This window comes from Pocillopora verrucosa, chromosome 14 (assembly GCF_036669915.1).
Source record: "Pocillopora verrucosa isolate sample1 chromosome 14, ASM3666991v2, whole genome shotgun sequence".
Lineage (NCBI taxonomy): Eukaryota > Metazoa > Cnidaria > Anthozoa > Scleractinia > Pocilloporidae > Pocillopora > Pocillopora verrucosa.
The window spans coordinates 11,702,900-11,724,548 of NC_089325.1; the positions used below are offsets into that span (position 1 = coordinate 11,702,900).

Consider the following 21,649-nt stretch of genomic DNA (forward strand, 5'->3'; position numbering starts at 1 on the left):
TCTGGTTCGATTTTAGACGTTTTCGTCCATTTTCGAACGGTTTCGATACACGACGACTTTAGGCTATTGTGACCGATTTGAAATGGTTTCGTCTTTTCAGTTGATTTTTCCTGTCTGATTTCTAGACGATTGGATCTACGAATGCGACCGTTCTTAGACTTTTCCGTCCTTTCTTAAAGACCTTTTAAAGGGCACCGTTTTCAACTGGTTTTCCTGATTTCGGATGGTTTCATCCGCCTTACGTCGATGCGTCTAATTTTGGATCGATCCGTCCGATCACAGACGGTTATGTCCGATATTGGACGGATCCATCCGATTTTAGACGATTCCGTCTGATTTCGAACATTCCAACCCATTTCAGATGGCAGAGTGTGACTTTGGAGGAATTCGCGCAAAATTGGAAAAAAAACCATGCACTTGATAATAATGTAATCTTTTATTCACAACATCCTTTTTACAACGCGAATCAAATCACGAGAATTAACTTTTTAATAACTGAGTTATTTAGTAAAGAAATACACTAGCTATGTTCTATGAAAATTCTGCAGGTTTCAATTTTTGCGGATAGTCCACGCAGAAAGAAACCTTCGCAAATTTTTCAGTATACACAATACACTGTACTGCAAGAGAACTCCTTTCTCCCTTGTATCTTTTGTCCACTGTTTTAAGTCTCTCTTTATCAGGTATAACTATGTTAGAAAGAGAGCAAACCAATGGCAAACTCCTTATTTCAAAGTTATATAACCTAGCCAATCTTTTCTAGCTATTGATAACAGTGACTGCTTTTTCCCAACAAAAATCTTTGTGGACGGGGTATATTTGTCTGCTAGATTGTTTGATTTTTATCCTGCTAAAATGTACGAAACATGAAAAGATCAAGTGAATGCCGCACGCCTCCTCTTAGGTTTGTTGGCAGAAAGAATGCTGCAATTGTGCGTAAGTACATCAGAGTATGCCTTATGAAAAAGGTTAAATTCATGATAACACTTTTTTACCCTGCCAAAGTTAATTTATACACAAATATACGCCAGTAGTAATACCCAGTTTAAATTTGTAGCAAAACTATCAATAAATCGCTTCTGCTCATGACATGCCAGCCTTCTGAATCATTCATTCCTTGTTGCTTCAAGTTGGGGCCAGAAACACCAATAAGTGGATGTGTATATGGGCCTATGATAAACCCTATTGAACAATAAATTATGCAGAACAACTCAAAAAATTTGATCATGGCCTAGTTCATGGGTTTTTTGCTGCTAAAAAACTGTCAGAAGAGCAAACACACCGTACAGCAGAGCACAAGGATAAGCAACAAGTAGTTGCTGAGCATCCATGGCAAGCACTGTCACAAACAGCTTTGACGCTGACAAACTGCACCAACCTATCGTCGTTGCTGTCAAGAGAGTGCCAAGGATTCCCCTAGGAAAGGACAATTCAAAGGTATTAGACAATTATTGTTTAAATAACTATACGATTGGGGCTAAGTTGGTGCCAATCTTTGCTGGAGTATGCACTGCAGAGAAGGAGGGCAGGGGGGCTGTCCATTTTACAGATACCATTTTTGGAAATTTAAGTAAGGGTTATGTGTGCTTGGATTGGCATACAATGATTCCTTCTCCCCTCCCCCCCCCCAACAACCCAATTAGCCTCCCCCCCTTCCCAACACATTCCATGACCTGTTTAAGGTTTTAGTAAATGCCACTGTGATATACTGGGTGTAAGTCTGTGAAAGGTCTCAAGTTTTAGCTTTGATTTGTATTTGTGCTCTAACAACTGTGGCAAACATAATGTACATTTTGTTCACACTGGTCCAGCAAAAAGAAAAAAAGAAATATTATCATATGTAAAACCAAAAGCAAAACAGATAATTTTTAACAGCTCAGCTCTATCTACATCAATTAACACAACATTAAATTAAAAAGTCATGCTACCAGTAGGGCAATTATAATATTGTGTATCGTTTTGAAAGAAACTATCGTTATCACAATTGTCAACTAGCATACTGTATCTTAAAGAAAAGTATAACATTCAAGAAACACTTACTGTAATGAGAGAAGAATTGAGATACAGGACAAAATGACCATAGGTAGAAGGCAATATCCAAGAACACTAATAACACAGCCAAAATCAACTCCAGTCATGCTCATCAGATTCAGAATGGCGTACATAGCAAGGCAGCCAAGCAGACCAACTCCATAAATGTAGCCAAACCCATGTACTTTGCCAGACTGAAAGAGATGCAAGAGATTAATTTTTACCTGAAGGATCCTCTTAATATATGTTTGGAAACATAATATTCAGTCTGGAATAATTTGCAATTATGTGTCACTAGTATCCATGTGTCACGAAAATCCAAGATGATCAAGGCTTTCACTGTTTCCTGACAGCTCAGGGTTTTCACACTAAGGAAAACCTGACATTGTAGACATCAGTCCAATTGTCTGGGATGGTCAGCTACAAATCAAGAAAATCAGAAGCGATTCTAATTCCCCCACTCATCCAAGATTTCTGTGATGATTGGCATCTATTGAAGATAATTGAAAACTTGTATTTTTACTATTGGGGACATCAAAAATAGTTTAGGCTCCCTATCAATCGTCTTACTGGTTCCAGTATCCCCAGTCACAAATTAAATGGTGTCTGTAATCCATCAAAACAAATATCTGGTGATCTCCATATATATCAGAAAAATCTGGGATAGTCAGGGAACAGTAAAATCTCTGATAGTCTGAGTTTTTTCTCAGACATTCATTTTCAAATGAGAGTCAAAAGTAATTCAGAACTGCACTGGTTTTACTTCCTTACCTTCCTTGATCAGTGCAAAAATCTTGCTTCATTCTCTCAACCAATCTGATGCATGCATGAAACGAGTTTGAAAGGTAGCAAATCAAAATCAGTGCAGTCCTGGATTACCTTCTACACTTAACCCTTTACACCCTAACATCAGTATCCATATTCTCCTTACTGTTCTTTATACATTTCCTGAGGTGCTGACAAGGAGAAACTGTTTACTGATCAAAAGCTTCTTTCATTGGTGATCATTTCCTTTATTCTCATGACCTTAATGTGTGACTCAGGGGTATTGTTGTAGGGAGAAGATAGAAATTAGTCATTCTTAGGGTTTAAAGAGTTAACAGAAAATTGTTGTGCTCTGTTATGCATTAGATCATAAGCAACTATTTTTCCTCACCAATAGAAGACATCCACCAAATGCCAAGCAAAACACCAGTGGACCTGCAAGATCTGTATCATCCATGATGTTGGCTTCTGTGTGTTGCAATGGGTTTAAAACAGATAGGGTCTGTAAAATTGAAAATGAGGGCAAAGTGAGATTTAATTCAACTACTCAAAAAGAACTATTAATAACCTTGGCACAAATTTTCATAATCTTACATGACTAGTAAAAGAATAATTACATGTTTTTTTTCTAAATTTACATGCACTTTTTTTTTTAGAAAGTTTGATTTTTATTCTGCTTTGTCCTGTATTCAGTGCCTTAATAGGAGATAATAAAAGTCAAATAAATATAACACTGAGAAAGATGGCCATCTTTGGTCTCATCAGGAGTGGGACAAAGGATAGAGTTTTGATTCCCAGGCCTCCAGATTCTGTGCTCCGATGTTCTATCAATGAGTCAAAGAGACTGTGGGGTGAACTATACCATAACAAAACTTTTGTGGTAAACTTGAAACTGAGATGTTCAGTTACCTTATAAACAAGAACTTTAATTTGCAAGTAAAAGAACATCATCTGACACCTCAGCAGCATACTGTACATTATGGATCTCACAAAAAATAACTGCCATTTGATTTATTGAAAGCATTATTATGGTGATATCCTCATTTTTGCACCTGCTCCGAAAGGAATTAAATTTAGACCCAAATTTGTTAGACCCATGCATTATGTACAAGAACAAGGCAGCTACATGTACACACATGGCAAAGCAATACCTTGACAACATGCAATCTGCATTATTGTAAGATACCAGCCTTAAGTCATTGTTGTTTTATAAAAATCAAACACAGCAGTTTATCTTCACTAACAATAAGCAAACAACTAACCTTTAGCCAGATATGTTCAAAATTGATTCCGAGTTCTGTTGAATGAAAGGGGCTTTTATTAAGATTCAAAACATGTAAAGTGCTTCCAGTCAGATTTATATGTCGGATGTTTGCGTGTTCCTGTTTTAAATAATTATTTCTTTGATTTCGTTTTCTTAAAAGATGTGGCTTACGTTACTGATTCAGCCAACACGAGAGCTCATTAAAATTACTTGTAATTCAAAAGACAATTTGTCACGTTCTGCAACCAAACTAAAAGCCTTGGCCAGAAATAAAAAATAAATTCACTGAATGCCGTTTAAAACAGAACGTATCGTCCAAAATTCAGCAAAAATACCGAGAGCAGTACTCTTATTTCAACTTTTTCCATAGTAACGAAATGAATTTTAAAGATGCTGGATTACATCGTCACATGTGCCACGTATTTGTACCTTCCAGAAGTGGAGGTTCGTCTTCAAAACTCGTGTAGTCTTCGCTTGTCTGTCGCGGTTTCATCGATCCTTCCATTCCGTAGCCTCCCCTTCCACTTGAACTCATAGTCGTGGGTCCCGAAGCTCCGTAATCGTAAGAATAGTTCCCTCCGTAGTCATACGACGACGAGTCGTAAAACCCTTGGGTATGCGATGCAGAAGGATAGGAATTGAAGGTCGGTACCTGTTGGGCTGTTTGTCCATAATCTGGATACTGTTGACCGTAGCTGTATCCGCCATAGGGCTGTTCTTTCTGGTCAACGTAGCTGTAGCTACTCTCGTAAAAATCCTGATCAATAGCAACGCTACTATCCGTGTTGAAATTCGACATTTTTACGCGATAGGACGTTGTTGTTGTCTGGAGCTGAGGAACCACGTTTCGCTTTCGTCGGAGAAAGGCCTGGTTACATGCCTGGAGAAAACAAGTACAAGTTCGTTTCGTGCCACCTTGTAGTTGATTTTATCCCTCTTGCCGATTTTCACATCTGAGATGAGTAGTTAACAGACAGAACATGGATCGAAATCATCAATCTTATGATTTACCTGCGAGTTCGTTGGGCACCGACAGACTTGAAAACGTTTTGGGAAGTTTCGACGATGAAGAGTCTCCCATCGTCGAAGGTAGCAACTTGCGCTTTTCTCGAAATGCTCAGAACGATTGTTTCCTCGAAGAACCCGAGGCGGCTGCTCTGGCGCAATACGACGATTTTAATACTATTGATTGGGTGCGTGATCGACAGAGGGAACGCAAACGATTTCGCGAAATGCGTAGGATGAAAAGAGGAAGTTTGTGGGAGCGAATCGTACAAGCGAATGACGCATGGGCTGGCTGGCTCGTAGTTTTTCTTGTCGGTTTATCGGCTGGTATGTGTGCAGGAATCATAGACATTGGGGCTACCTGGATGACAGATTTAAAGCTTGGGTTTTGCCCCGATAATCTCTGGTTCAATCAAGAGTCTTGTTGTTGGTCAGACAGCACTAGTTTTGAAGGAACGGGATGTAGTCAATGGAAGTCGTGGTCGAACTTGCTAACCGACTCTGAGAGGGGACCCTTAGCTTATATTGTGAACTATATTTTCTATATCGTTATGTCTCTATTATTTGGTCTTCTCGCTGTTACTCTAGTTCGTTGGTTTGCGCCGTATGCTTGTGGAAGTGGAATCCCCGAGGTTAGATTTTAAGAATTTTTTTTTCACAAAATAATCAAAATGATAGTGATTGTTACTAAAAATATTACGTCACCAACCAAGAAAAGTAACGTTACTGGACTATCACGCGGAAATCTCTATTTGGCTCGAGACACGTAACATTTGGAAGATTTTGTTTTTCTCTCCTCTGAAATGAAATTGACTTCCAATACCTAGCATGACGACCCCATAACCAAATTGGAAGGTTTATGCTGTGTGTTACCCCAGGAACACAAGTGTACTTGGGGGGTACATAAATACCTATGAACACAATGCATCAAGGGTGGTGGGAACAAAATTAACTTTTTTGGGGGGTAGATGATCATGTTGTACCAATTAAATCAATCAGAAATCATTTTTGAGTTTGCCTTGCGTCATGTACAGAACAAATATAAAACATATCAAGTAAAAACTAGGGAACGGCTTATACCCCCTTTTTTCAGTTGGGACAAAATTTTTGGGAACAAATTAACTTTTTTTTCAGTAGATTACAATGTAAAAAATTCATTTAAACAGAAAGCAGATTTGAGTTTACTATGCACCTTGTACAGAACAAATGCAAGAGACATAAAATAAAAAAGGGTTGGTGTATCTCTCTCTTTTCAAATGATTCATAATTTCTGATGTAATTGCTTTCAGTTCAGATGATCTTGAAAATTATCCCAAAATAGATTTTTCTGTAATATACTTGTACTATCAATTTTAAGTAATAATCAATTTTTATACTGGAACTTGCATGTTGAAACTGATTTTCCATATGTCAGTATCTTAAATATTTTGCAGCCATTTTACTTTTTAAATTTTAGATTTTGTATTGGTAATAACATGATTTTGAGTGTAATTTGGCATAAATAAGTACAAGTTAATTTCTCAGAGACAGCAAAATAGCACAAGCCTATAGAGGGAGTGTAATTTGTAGTCTTTGAATAGTTTACAAGTGCTTGTTTACTTCTTAATGCATGAGAAATAATGTTATTAATTCTCACTCATGTTACAACTCGGCACTTACGTTCCAACTTTGCACTTGTGTTACCTGAAAAATGCTCTTGTTTTCAACCAATGATATGCACATTATTTTTCCAAGTATGTTATTAACTTATGAAGTGCATTTTGAAACAAAAAGTCCAAAATATTTTGGGTTCACAGTTTGTACTGGAGCTAGTATGGACATGGCTTCAGCAAGAAATGTGAAAACCAAATATTTTTGACTTCTTGTTTCAAATTATGTTTTATGCAAAGAAAATATATACTTTTCTGGGTGACTTTGCAGGAATTGTTGCATTTGGTAACAATTTGGCCACTATTAATTTCCTGTGAATCACTTAATAGTTACCTTTTCAATAATATTTCTATTTTTGGTTGTAGATCAAGACCATTTTAAGTGGTTTTATTATTCGTGGTTACCTTGGTCGCTGGACACTAATCATCAAGTCACTGTCAATGATGCTTGCTGTGGCAGCAGGATTAAGCTTAGGAAAGGAAGGCCCACTTGTCCATGTGGCAAGTTGTTGTGGGAACTTTTTCTCTTATGTGTTTACCAAATATCACAAGAATGAAGCCAAGAAAAGAGAGGTTTGTCTGCTTCTCCTGCTTTTTTGTTTTTGTTGTTGTTATTTTTCTTTTGGAGGTCACAAGTAACTAAAAAAAAAAACAACAACAACAACAACAACAGCACTAACAGCAACAAAATATCTCTTGTTGCTTACAAAAAGAGTTATTACTGAGAAAATTATTTTTTATTGACATGCACTTATGAAAAGCACAGTTTGATCATTAGTGAAGCCTAGAGGCTAGAGGAATGGTTAGGAACCGTGTGAAACCTTGAGGTTTTTGAGCCAGTGCAAAATGAATTAAGAGGTTACATGTATGATCATTGTAGTGTGAGGTAAAGAAAACTCTGAGTTACCCCTGTGGATTAAATCAGCAGCCAGTCATTATCAAATGGTCAACATTTATACTTTAGTTTAACTGAGCTGCAGAGCATTTTTTTTGCCAAAATTTCTGATTTCAAGGTTCAAGTGTGGCTAGTGTCTTGCAGCTACAGGGAGCAGCAATGTTGAAATGTTTTCATCTGTGGAAATAATTTACATGTAAATAGTGATATTGACAACACTTTCGAATAAACTCCTTGGTTTTTTTTTATTAGCAGATTTATCTGTTTCTTCTCCTTTGCGTCACAAGGATTTCCCCTTGTCTTATCCCTTAGCTGATTCAGGAAACAAAAGCAAACCAATTTTTTCTTGCAAATCATTAATTTTACATTGTCCTTTTTGTAGTTGCTGTCAGCTGCTGCTGCAGCTGGTGTGTCTGTGGCTTTTGGTGCCCCTATTGGTGGTGTCCTGTTCAGTTTGGAAGAGGTAACAATTCAAGAGCTGAATTTTACTATAATTTATAACTAATATTAGGGGGCACATAAAGATAGACAGCTAGAACACCTTAGTTACAACCAGACCTTACAAATGACAAATCCTCTTAACCAGGTTTTAGATATTGAAATAGAATCTTTGCTTGAGCATGTGTCCCACATTGCCAGAGCTTATCACAGATACACTTTCTTCTGAAAGGCCAGTTGGAGTATTTCCACTCCTCCTGGATGGGCTGCTTGTCTATTGTAAGTCACACCCTCTCCCTTGGGTCAGTATTTTGCCAGGTTTAACTGAGACCTTCCCACTGCTAATTTTTACTCCTGGGCGGAGAGAGGCACTGGAGATAAATAGTCCTGCCTTCAATCACACTACAATCACCTGGTCATGGTTCCAATGGTGACCCAGAGTCCAGCTGGTTAAGCATGAAGTGACTTTGTCTTCCATTGAAGACATTAAAAGGCAGGATAGCTTTTGTAACTTGCAACTCAGAGAACAAATTTCAAGCAAAAATTCACTTTTATTTCTTGCTTTATTGTAGGTCAGTTATTATTTTCCAATGAAGACGTTATGGAGATCTTTCTTCTGTGCCATGATTGCTGCCTTTACACTGAAGTACATGAATCCATTTGGAACTGGTCATTTAGTTATGTTCTATGTGGAATATGACAACCCTTGGAAGTTGTTTGAACTTGTTCCATTCATATTCTTGGGTGCTCTTGGGGTGAGCCTTTAGCCTGTCAAATTTTGTTCAGTTTTTTTGTTATGGTCATGGCCATTCCAGATCAGAGTAAACCCTTTTACTTGGGCATCAAGTGGCAACTAAATAATTTAGCTTCAATCCTTGAGAGCTGGTTTACTTGTAGGATATTGACAAGACTTTAACCCTTTAACTCTCAGAGGTGACCGACTTGTAACTTCTCCCTACAATATACATACAGTATCCAGCAAACAGGTGTTGAAAATACTCAGACTTATCCAGTAGAAGTTTTTATTTTGATCAAACACCAAATTCCTAGAACTAATTTACAAAGAAATTAAATGAGTAGCAGCTAGAGGAAATAATTAATAATTAAATGAGATCTTTTGAAAACAAGGCACTCACAAATCAATGAGGAGTATGTGCCAAGATACTTTGTATTATGTAAGCAACCTTGATTGAAATATATTATTTATTTACCTTTCATGCTCCAGGGATTGGTAGGTGCTTTCTTTATCAAAGCTAACTTGTGGTATTGTAAAGTCAGAAAAACTTCAAAACTTGGGAAATATCCTATAACAGAAGTAAGTTTTGCATTAATCTCTTTGTTGCCTTATTGTGAAAATTGGAATAATTAACAACTACCATCACTGAAGTGAAGGTGGCAAGTGTTGGATATTTTCTGAGCTGCATTGTGGCTTGGTAAATTTCTACTGCTAACCACCAACACTGAAGTGAAGAGTTGTTTTAGTTTGTACTAAAAAAGTGAGGTTGTATAGCACACACACAAAAAAAGATTTTATTCAATTTACTCCTGCATGCTTTACTTGGAGGTGGAGAGCAAAGGATTTTGGGAGTTTGAGCAGCCCATCAGAGTGCATCTTCAATACTATCCACTGTTTTAGTATATATTAAGCAAGAGTATCATATTCCAAACTTGTACAATTTGTTCAAATCTTAAAAAATCTTAAAAGTTTTCACCAGTCTGATTTTTCTTGTGGATTTGTTTGTCTTGCATTTGTTAACAACAGTCTGATGTGTTTCTTAAAACAAAACTGATTCTAATTCAAAGAGACAAGCCATATTTCCAGATGGTGTCAAAATCTCATCAGTGGTAAATTCCACATAATTCCTGCACTTTTTGATGAATGGATGTGGAATTTAGAATAGGAGGTGCATCCAAAAAATTGCTTGTAATGCTGTTGTCAATAATGTTGGGATCCCTCTGAGAATGGCCTTTATATTTCAAAGGGTTTAAATGTCTCCAGGAGGAGGATTCCAAATTATATTGTTGTCTAGAATTAGTAATCAAATGAAAGAATGATTGACGCCATTATGAGATGAATAGAGAGTTTTGTGCCTAACCTCACAATTGCTTGAGGGGGTAATTATTATAAATAGATTTAGATGTATGCATGACTCAGTTTTGTCATTTTTCTGTTTTCCTTCAGGTTTTACTTGTGACTCTTGTTACTGCAGTGTTAGCTTACCCTAATCCATATTCCAGGTAAAAGGGATTTTTTTTGGTAGAATTTATTTCAAAGTACCTAAAATAAATCCCCCAAATCTAAACAATTGGCAATTTTTCAAACTAGATTTTCCCTTGAATTAGATATTTATATTAGGTATCAGTTAGACTGAGTCTGTGGAGGGAGGGAAGGGGATGAATAACCCATGATGGACCAGGATCATGTCCAGGGGGAGCAGACAGAATGCTCCAAGTTGTGTTATGTTAACCCTTTAACTCCCATGAGTGATCAAGACAAAATTTCTCCTTACAATATCAATACAATATCAAGGATAGAAGAGATGAGAATATAGTAAAATATCAATTAGTGGATAATTAGTTGATCCAATGCTAAATTCTCTGAACTAACATTATAAGAATTGTATGGCAGACAGTAAGGAGAATCGCTAATGAGATCTTGGGAGTTAAAGGGTTAAAGAATTTCAAGTTAAATGAATAAAGGGGGTAAGTTTCTAAAGAAACTCTTAGTGCTGTGTCAGTGGGAGAGTATAACAAGGTAATCGGGTATTATCGACTGAGTTGATAATGTGAATTGGCCACCATTGAGATTTTCAAAGCTGACATTTTGAGTGTTAGCCCTTCGTCAGAGCAAGTACAAAGACTAGTGAGGATCTTGGTTTTCTCTTCATCATTTACAGTGTGTAAAATTCCCATGATACTGAGTGTAACATCAATTTGTTTTAACTCTGAGTAAAAAGAATTGATCTTTAGAAGATGATAGGTAACTCGTGAAAATTGCAAACTATTGACCAACATGTTAATATGATTGAAATTTTTTTTCCTCAGGCAAAGTAGTAGTGTTCTCATCAAACATCTGTTCAGTCAGTGTGGTCCAGATGATTCTTCAGATCTATGGTAAAGCTGAACATATTTTTATGTATTTCAAGCAACAGTGTTAGAGCTCACTGTCTACCTTGTTCATTTTAGACATTTTGAATTTTTTGTGCACTGACTTCTGCTTTGCTCTTGACAAGAGCTGACTTCTTTGGGGGTCTCTTATACAAGGAATGTAAACTAACAAGGCCACTTCAAACAATAAGTAAATTGGTGTAAAATTTCTGTAGTAAGCAAGTTGGATTTCATTTTTTCCCCCGGATGCTAGGATTTTTTACAAGTCAACCTACATTTGGCAACAAAATTGTTGACACATTGACCTTTTTAATCTCCTACTACTTTGATTTGATCTATTTTGCCCTTGTTAAGTTAACCCTTAAACTCCCAAGATCTGATTGTTAATTCTCCCCTGTAGCTGCTACACAATTTCTTGTAAATTATTTACGAGAACTTGGTGCTAGATCAATATAGCAGCTTCTACCTGATGAGTTTGAATATTCTCATTACCTGTTTGCTGAAGAATGTATGGATTTTGTAGGGAGAAGTTTTATGTTAATCACTTCTGGGATTCTGGACAACATTGATGTATCATGATTCCACAAACTTTAAGCTACATACAGGCAACATTGAATGGGGAATTGGGGGAGGTTGTCATGATTTAAAGTGTGGTAGAAACAGGAGTGTTATTCTAAACCTAAATAGGACTCTTCAATTAATTTTGAAGCTGATTATAGCCCCTCTTAGGAGGCCTAGATGAGAAAGTGAAGGAATCAGCTTAGAACCCTGACTGCCTCGACTAAAAAACTCCTCAAAACAGAATTTCTAGAAAGACCATTATTATATCCCTAGATTAGATGGAAACAGGGTATCAATTATTTTTTCATGTCCCATCTTGGAAAAGTGGCAATATCTCTACAATGTTTGGCAGTTTGCTGCCCAGTTGGGAACAACTACGAAAGAACTTCTGACCTTTTTCACTCTAATTTCTTATGATCAGCGACTACCTTAATGAAAGTGTTAATGTCACATTGAATGTCAATGATCCCAATTTGCCTGGAGCTGCAGCAGGGTCTGGTGTCCATAAAGCCATTTGGCAGCTGATTTTAGCCATGGTTTTCAAGATTATCATCACAATCTTCACATTTGGGATGAAGGTGAGAGGAGGTCACCAAGAGGTACACTTTGAATGAACAAACTCTTGAAAAAAGAGAAGTTCCAATTAGATGCTGTGATTTGGAGTTGCATTTCAGTATGTAGGGTTTTACATTAGCCTACCTTTTTACTGCTTTCTTTTTGTACTCCTAAATTATAAATTTGGTTCGTCCTGGCAATATTTTTGACCAGTTTCTACTCAAGCCAAATCACATTTTTGTGAATTAAATTCATGCAAAAATCCTCTTATAAACATTGTAGAAAGATGTTCCCAATTCATTGTTTTTTCTCACAAGGGGTCTGTTATATCTGATACTCATTCTTCTTATAGAGCTGGTGGCAAGTAGGAATAAGGGTTTCTAACAGTGTCATGCTTTTCTACCAATTTACCTGTTGTCTGTTTTACTTTTCTTTGGTATGTTTACACTTCATAAGTAAAAACATAAATTGGGATTAATGATTAATATATATAAAAATGAGTAAATGTATTTTTAGGTTCCAGCTGGGTTGTTTATTCCAAGCATGGCAATTGGAGCTTGTATGGGAAGAGTTCTTGGTATTGGAATGGAGCAACTTGCCTTGTGAGTTAATTTTTGTTAATAGATAACTTTGAATTATTGATTGGCCCAAAAAAGTCACACCTTGTGAAGAGCAATATGAGCTTGTTTCATCCTTAAATAAATCTAGATTAAATTTATAAATTGCGAGGTCAAGACTTATTTTCTCAACTCTTCTTGACCAAGACAGCATTTCCCCTCTCAAAATCAATACAATCTCAAGCAGACAAGATAATAAAGAAAAAAAAAAAGGAAATTAGGCGATTATTAGTTGAGAGTTACTAAATAAATTAGGTCTGGGAGTAAAATGGTTATATCAAGTTTTGAGTATTTTTTATAATGAGAGCCCTTATTTTTTCAAGCAACCTTTAAAGTGAAACTACTGACAGTTTCAAAAGATTGCTGTGCCTTTTTCTTTTTTCTCTCTTTTGCTAAATTTTCCCTGTTGGTTAAAACAAGTGTCTTTACAGTGAATGCAACCAGAATTCTGACAAAAAATATGTTGGTATCGCAGAGGTCATGGTTTCAAATCCCATACAGGCCTGAATTTTTTTCAGGCTTGTGAATTTTTTTGAACTATTGTTCAAGTAGTGTTCATTACTGTGAAGGTTGTTGTCATATTCACAGAATTATGACAGTTTTGTAAGTGAGCTCTTTTCTCTCTTTTATAGCCACAATCCACACTGGTACATATTTAAGTCATCTTGTGGTAAATCAATAGCATCTTGTATAACACCTGGATTGTATGCCATGGTGGGAGCTGCGGCAGTTCTGGGTGGGGTCACAAAGATGACAGGTGCGTCAGCATTCACTTGTGCACCAAAACCTCTGTTTAGTGTTCAGCATTCAGACAAGAAAACATCTCCATTTAACCCTTTAACTCCTAAGAGAGACTAGTGTCAAATGTCTCCTTACAATATCTCCCCGAATCACACATGAAGGTCATGAGAATAAAGGAAATGATCACCAACAAAACAAGCTCTTGATTGTAGCAGAATTTCTCCTTGTCAGCACCTTGGGAAATATATTGAGAACAGCATGGAGAATATACATACTGATGTTAGGGTGTTAAGGGTTGAAAGAGGTGTCCCTTCAAGGAAAGTAGTGATTCATTGAGTATGTAGGAGAATCAACTTGTGCATCTTTTATTCATCTCCTTACAGTTTCCTTAGTGGTCATTATGTTTGAGCTGACAGGAGGACTTGTGTACATTGTACCACTAATGGTGGCCATTATGACCAGTAAATGGGTTGGTGATGCATTTGTGAAGGAAGGAATGTATCCTCATTTTAACCATGGAAATGATTAATTCTTGATAGGGTCTTCAAAACTGAACTGATCTAGAAATGTTGAAATGGCACAAAATAATTTTGGACTCATTTTATAGCTTACTGGCTGATGTGACTTTGATTGCGTTTAAAGGGTATAAAATTATACTTGCTTTACACAAATTTTACTGTGTTAAAATTTCCTAATATGATCTAATACCTCACTTATGATCAGAATATTTCAAATCGGGTTCTTTTAATGCTAAAATTAATGCAGTTTAGACAAATTTATTCTTACTAATTGTAATACATAATTAATTTATATGTAATATACATTATTTTTCATCCATTTAATATGTCTTTTTGCCATTTCATCATACATTTGAAACTAGATTAGGAAGTGAAAATAATGTCAAATTAATTCTTAGATTGCTCACAGTACCATTAGTCTTGAGCTTTATGTCTAATAGGCCATTTTACAGTTATGTACTTAGTTGCCAAGCCTTTGATTTGGAGTGAGGCTGAAGGTGACCTTGTTGTGATAGAGACCAGTATCTAGCTAGCATAATAACAAGGCAATTTACAGTATGAAAGCAGCAAGGTTTGTATCATAACAAGGCCACCCTTAGCCTCACTTCTGTTAGAAGGCTTGGCAACCAAGCACACAACTATAAAATAGACTATTGTATACACATGTTGACCTTCAGTGACCCTTGACTTGTTCCAAAGTTACGATGGTCATATTCACCTCAATGGTTACCCATTTCTGGATAGTAAAGAAGAATTCACGCACACAACTCTTGCAGCCGATGTTATGAGGCCCAGGTAATTAACACATAGGTCTACGGCATTAGTAGGCTAAATGTAGTACACACAGCTTTACATTCAGTGATGAAGAATTTGATATTGATAAACTCATTTCAATAGAGTTGATTAATCTGTCCTTTACTAATGGGTTTTAACACATGTTGAGTATTAAACTCTTGTAAGCACACCCTGTCATTGTCAATACTTCATGATTGTTTCTGCAGGAAAAATGATCCACCATTGTCATGCATTACACAGGACAATTTTACTGTTGGTGATATAGGTAATTTAAAATTCTGCATTTCTGTTGTTGAAGTATTAATTTGCCTTTCTAAATGTACCCTGATAATAAATGACATCTTAACCAACACAGTTAACCCTTTACACCCTAACATTATGCATATTCTCCATACTGTTCTCTATACATTTCCAAGGTTCTAATAAGGAGAATTTGTAAAACAATCAAGAGCTTTGTTAATTGCTGATCATTTCCTTTATTCTTGTGACTTAAACATTTGATTCAAGGGATAATTGTACAGAGAAATTAGAACCTTGTCGCTCTTAGAGATTAAAGGGTGAAGTTCTGAATAAAAATTCAAGCTGAGATTTGAAGCTTGATACCTGTCAGTATAATTATTGTTAGTGAACACATAGCTTTGCTGTATTATAAAAATGTTGCTTTTTGTTTTCTTTTTCTCCCAAGAACAACTACTTGAAGACACAGATTTCAAGGGATTTCCTGTTATTGTGGATAGAGAATCACAAAGACTTGCAGGGTTTGTCCTAAGAAGAGATTTGAACATTGCCATCGGTAAGTGTGCATCACAACCTTATTGCAGCTAACCATTTCTGACTTCCAAACAGTTGACATGGCAGAATGCATGACAACAGTGAATGCACCTTGTACATGCTGCCCAATATCACAGACAAGACACATAAATTGTCTTATTACACTGTTCAATTACAAGCATGTTGTGTATATTACACACTGTCCTGTTAGGGCTTAAAACAGGCTTGTGATAACTGATTATGTTCAAGAATTTTGTAATAGTTTTGGTTTGTCTGGTCATTCTTATTTTCTAAAGATGGGGTTGTAAGTATGTTTTTGCCACACTTTAACAGGTCATGCACGGGCTCGTGATGAAGAGGTGGTATCAGCTTCACCAGTCTACTTCTTGCCAAACCCTCCTAGGTACCCCCCTCCTGGCCAGCCTACTGCTTTGAGTCTGCGACATATTGTTGATAAGGTAGAAAAATGAAGATCTTATTATAATATAACACAGTCTTATTACCTCAATGTGCCTGTCAAAGAAAGGTATCAATTTTTATATTCTCTTGTTTGGTGCAATTTAGAGCCCCATACAGATAACTGATGCTATGCCCATGGAAACGGTGGTGGAGATGTTTCGTAGACTGGGGCTGAGGCAAACACTTATTACACATAATGGGTAAGTGATGGTAACACAACATAGCAAACCTAGTCTGGCATGTGAATTAACAGGTAGAAGCTACAGACCAATACAAATTATGACAACACAGGGATCCCAGCCTTTTATCTTGGAGTAAAACTACTAGACAAGTTAACTTCTAGCTAGAGAGAAAAGTCACATAATATTTGACTACCTAGGGAAATCAGCCTAACACATGACCTTAGAGTCTTAGCACACTTCTTAATACAAGTTATAATGACGCAAAACCCCTGTGAGGCTATTTACCAATTGTACCAGTAAATTAACTTATTAAATCAATGAGTTTTATTTCTCATCTTTTATTTTTCCAGTCGTTTATTGGGAATCATTACAAAGAAGGATGTTTTACGTCACATAGCCACGCTTGCAAATCAAGATCCAGATTCTATACTCTTTCATTAAGAGGTGTAAAACAACTAAGTTACTGTTAGTATTGGGTTTATATCTGTTGTACGTGGAATGGTATAAAAAATTACTTAGAAGTTAAGGAAAGATGTTGCTTGTTTTATCATGTGCATAGGACAAAAGAATCTCATTTTGTTCAGCTAATCATTCCACAGAACTCGGGATTGAACATATGGATGTAGTAATGGGCCATCTCGTAACATAGAGCTTTGCAGCTCAGTGATAGCAACTAAGCAGGGAATGTGGTGGTCTTGGAATATAATTCCTGCTTTGGACTCAGATTTTTGTTTGTCCCATTCTTGTGACGAGACAAATAACACCTTTCTTTATTCCACTATTTGAGCTCAAAATAAATCCTCTTTCTTATTCAGTGTAGAAAGAATTAGTTCATCTGCATCTACGACTTACAATTCCTTATATTAATATAAAAACTTTCAAGAATTAATTATTGTTAATAGAAGTCGTACATGCTACCAATACCCCTTGCATATTCATTCGCTCTCCTCAAAGAATCAACTGTGATGTTATGTAGTGTTTGTTAAATAGGCAAATTTGCTTAGTTTATTAAATAATCACAAAACATCCCCTAACTTTACGTAACTTACTGCCAATCGTATCTTGTCATTCGTACATCTTTTTTACTTTTGTCCTTGTTTGAGATTAAAAAAAGGAATATACAAGTAGTTTGTTTTCCAGGAAAGCAAGTTTCTTTCTGGTTTCTCTTTTAATCAAAAGAGTACCTCTAAAAATCTATCTGGGTAAAATTGTCTTTAAGAACGAGAAGGGGAAAATTTAAAGCATTGTTTTCATTAATCAGGTAGGATGTATAAAACAATTTTCACTTAAGCATTAAGCTGAGACATCATTCATTTTGCTTTTTCTTGCTCTGACGCAGGGCCAACACTCAAAATGCCAGCTTTAGGTACTCTTAACAATAGCTAAGTTACATAATCAACTCAGTTGATCAAACCAAATTTCCAGTAGTACACCAGGGTAGCACTTTGGTTTCTCCTGGAACTTATCCCCTTTTTCAGCCTACCATGGAGCATTATTTGACTGGACCACTTGATGTGACTTTTATTCTTAGAAATGTTATGTTAAGAAAGACTGTTTTAATCACAGTTTAGGAAGGTTCATGTCAATTTTCAAAGGTGGTGATCATGTAAGAAAATTTTTTCAACATTTTTAGTCAAGTTGGCTGTGGGCAGAGTCTTCATTGATCTCCTAAACTGAGGTGTAAAAAAATTGAAGAATGCAAGGGGAAGTCTAAGAACTAGGACGATTCTAGAAGACTTTGCTTGCCAGGTTACAAGGATGTGAGTGCATCAGTTTGCTTCCAAAGTGTTGCGAGTTGTACTTAATTCAATTAAAAAACATTCATTTGACATAGGATAAAATATCAAATTCTAAGAGTTATAGAAGGACTTATTTTAAAAGAAAAAGTTATACTTGGTACCAAACAAGTCATTTCTCTATCTTCAAGATTACCAAGCTGAAGTTGTATTCCAAGGGAAATGAAGTGGCATTTTACTCTTTAGTAATTGGTACAGGACATCATTGTTAACCTTTTAACTCCCAGATCAAATTCATAATTCTCCTTACTGTCAACAGTAACATTCTTATTTTAGTTCAGAGAATTTAGTATTGGATCAACTAATTATCCCAATTAAGTTTCTTTATTCTCATTGCTTATCTGGTTGATATTGTACTGATATTGTGAGGAGAAATTCTCTCTTGGTCACTTGTGGGAGTTAAAGGGTTAAAGGCTGCAAAATCTAAATCAACACTTCCAATGAAGTAAATTGTATTTTTTTTTCCTGTATGTGAGAATAGTGGTTTGGCAATATTTTTGTAATATTAGGCAAAATTGTAATGAATTGAAGTAAATTTAAGCCTAAATAAAATAAAATACTTTGTTTTTTACCCTTAAAGAATTTAGTCCCCAGACAAGTTGCTTAATTCTAAACTGGTTAGAATCCAGATAAATGACAAAAAAAAGAAAGTATGTTTCAGAAACTTGTGTAAGAAGCAGTGGAAACAGAACCAAAATTGATGTGGCTTGTTGCCTCCTGTGCATCAACAGAGAAGTGGTCTATGCGCAGGCAGAGCGTTTAACTGGCACTCCTAATATAATGGAAAATTTTTGGAAGGGTACCACAAGAAATAAAAAACTCTCTTCTGGAGCAGGCTTAAATCTTGAATTTGAAATACAGTTTGTAACAAAATTTCAGAAACAGGAGAATTTATGGGTAGTGCTCATTAAGAGAGCTTTGATTGTTACAAGAATGAAAGTGAACACAAAGAAAAGTAAACGACATACGCAACCTCTTAAAATATCACTGTTTATTTTCAATGCACAGTTTATAAAATAACATCCTCATTTTAAACTTAGCCTTGTTTTCACACACTTAGATTGGAATCAAATCATCTGGTACAGATTGAAATACTGTAGGGGATCTTGAGCCCTGCTCCAAGTTTATTTCTTCTTTCAATATTGTGCAGTTAAGTTGGCAAACTGTGTATGTACAAAATTGTTTAGTCAAAAAGATAATTGGTCATTACAACTAGTCAAAAAAGTGGATGTCAAATTATCAGAATTTTCAGTGAATTTACAATTCAAATTTGGACAAGATTTGAAGGAATACACCTTGATCGATTAATCTTTCACAATAAGGAGGGAGAAGACAAATTCACAAGATCAAAATGTAAGACTGTACCAGGTGATTTGACTGTGTTTGACCAGACTACCACCAATCTAACAATCAAGCCAGCTCTAAAACCAAACCAACATGGTAAACCATTTCGTTGCAAAATTTTCATCTTAGCAGACTTCAACTTTATTGAAGGGTTTGAGAATCTCAATTTCCTGCAGTGTTCTACTCATACCATGAAGCCTCTCTTGCTTTCACAAGGAAAGTTTCAACCTGAGGAGAGAAATCCAAATCATACAAAATGTTATTGGTCTTCTCATCATTGCACCTACCAGGAGATTTCATCTAAGTGGTAAAATTTACAAAATCTGCTTTTTGAGGCTTTTTGGGAAGTTACAAATATTTTATTCTTAATTTTATGGAGCCAAACACGAGCCATTGTCACCAATCAAAGTCCTTTTTGCAACAATCCTTAATCTGGGTAATCATGATACAGAATCAATCTCGAGCACACTTCCAGAGTTGTCATTAGAGGCTGGTGCATTATGGAAACCCAGACAGACCATTTTATGCTGGCTACTTTGTGAATTGTGATCAAATACAACCAACTGATTCTAAAATCATTTTTTGGTTAAAAAAAAGTGACTCAAAATATGTCCCACAATGCTGGATATCATTTTCAGAGAGTTTTAAATTTCAACAAGAGAGCTTGCCTCTGGACCCCCCTAAAAGGGAGTATTGCTTTGCAATTCAGTATGCTGCTTATTAAAAAAAAAAAAAAAAAAAGAGAAACCTTCTCTCTGAGCTCTTCAGGAGGTTCAACATTCATCTCTTCCATTAGTCTCCAAAATGTTGTCACACCATCTCTGTCATTGTACTTGATAAGCAGATCAATCGACTCCTCGAAAATATCTAGATCAAACTTTGCATCTGGCTTGTCAAAGTATCTATCCATTAACTATATATAACGCAAAAAAAATTTATCGAAAATCATACATAACACAATGGTGAGCAGAAGTTAATTTAAAACAGTGAAATAACTGTGAACTCACAAATCAATAAAGCCAAGCTTTTTCCCCTGACATTGACAAAGCAGATTATCAAAGCAAAGTAGAACTACCTTTTCAACCATTTTTTCCCGATCATTGTACTCTTGTTCAGACATAAGCTGGAAATAACAAATTTGAATTCAGTTATTTGGAGCTAAAGACCTTTGTTTAAATTAAATCATTTAAACAACCCTCAGTTGTCCCCTAAGGCAGTTTTTTTTTTTCAAGTGATATAATATGTACTTCTTGACAGAGTGGAAGTTTCAGAGAGGAAAACGAGTTACTTATGGTCAAGATGTCCCAATAGTGTAGATAAGCACATTATCATACGGCCACCACTATCTCTGTTTATCTTTCGCTAGGTATCAAGGGGCTGTAAGCTGGGCCCTTTAGCTCTACCTGTTTCTAATTGCACCATTGCATGCAGCCTTCGTGCAAGAATTTGTTTTGAAATTATTTTTATAATAAACAGCATGTTGGGTCGTAAAAGCTTACGAATATCAATTAAATGACTGGTTTCTTAATATGTTACACAGCATGCACTTCAAAATTTGTTATAGTTTCAGAGGCTACAACTTTTTCATCACACGAAATACTGGAAATAATTCCGATCTTTTGAGGGCAAAATCCTCAAGGTTAAATTACACTTAAAAAAGAGCTACATCAAAAGATCAAATACTAACGCTTCTCTCGATTTCGTCAACGTCGTGAAAATATCTCCATAGCCAACTTTTGTTTTTTGCTTCTTCTAACCACTTCTGTAATTCTTCGTCAGCTACAGGCGAGCCATGTTCTCCATGACCCGTAAACGTTGCACCAAATCGTCTGAAGTAATGTTGTTGAGGAACACACACCGGTCTGAGATTTGCTTTAAGACTAGATGAAAATCGCCGGGCGACTGGACCAACGAACAAAATCAAACAAAAATAAGTGTAATTCATGCCAAATTTGGCAAAATACTAGAACAGAAATACTGCTTAAATATTAAACTTACCAAAGCTAGGTGGTTTTGCTATCTTTCTCGAAACTGGGACCAAAAATAGTCTACAACAAGTTGGTGATACTCTCCCCACCACGTTCGCCGCCATGTTTTTAAGCAATATCGCGCATTTCAGAGTGCATTTTGGGACTTTAGGCCTGGTTACAAAATG

General features: G+C 36.1%; 3 protein-coding genes across 3 annotated transcripts; 1 reads left to right on the forward strand and 2 right to left on the reverse strand.

The window, feature by feature from the left end:
• Positions 1–417: 417 nt before the first annotated feature.
• LOC131789695 (protein YIPF5) lies at positions 418–4,914 on the reverse strand. The gene is made up of 5 exons (XM_059106856.2): positions 4,490–4,914; positions 4,059–4,093; positions 3,188–3,298; positions 2,041–2,225; positions 418–1,416 (listed from the first exon to the last, which is right to left on the reverse strand). The coding sequence occupies exons 1-5, from the start codon at positions 4,857–4,859 to the stop codon at positions 1,254–1,256; spliced, it is 864 nt and encodes a 287-aa protein (XP_058962839.1). The 5' UTR covers positions 4,860–4,914; the 3' UTR covers positions 418–1,253.
• A 27-nt stretch (positions 4,915–4,941) lies between these two features.
• LOC131789644 (H(+)/Cl(-) exchange transporter 5) lies at positions 4,942–18,967 on the forward strand. The gene is made up of 17 exons (XM_059106798.2): positions 4,942–5,697; positions 7,081–7,287; positions 7,992–8,072; positions 8,620–8,802; positions 9,273–9,362; positions 10,230–10,285; positions 11,093–11,161; positions 12,138–12,294; positions 12,788–12,873; positions 13,521–13,645; positions 14,013–14,127; positions 14,847–14,942; positions 15,149–15,207; positions 15,628–15,735; positions 16,047–16,171; positions 16,278–16,372; positions 16,705–18,967. Exons 1-17 carry the CDS (start codon positions 5,041–5,043, stop codon positions 16,793–16,795), a joined length of 2,400 nt encoding a protein of 799 aa, XP_058962781.1. The 5' UTR covers positions 4,942–5,040; the 3' UTR covers positions 16,796–18,967.
• Positions 18,968–19,126: 159 nt separating this feature from the next.
• Positions 19,127–21,598, reverse strand: LOC131789716 (uncharacterized). Its single transcript, XM_059106889.2, has 5 exons — positions 21,493–21,598; positions 21,182–21,396; positions 20,570–20,617; positions 20,243–20,407; positions 19,127–19,722 (listed from the first exon to the last, which is right to left on the reverse strand). The coding sequence occupies exons 1-5, from the start codon at positions 21,584–21,586 to the stop codon at positions 19,675–19,677; spliced, it is 570 nt and encodes a 189-aa protein (XP_058962872.1). The 5' UTR covers positions 21,587–21,598; the 3' UTR covers positions 19,127–19,674.
• Positions 21,599–21,649: the final 51 nt, after the last annotated feature.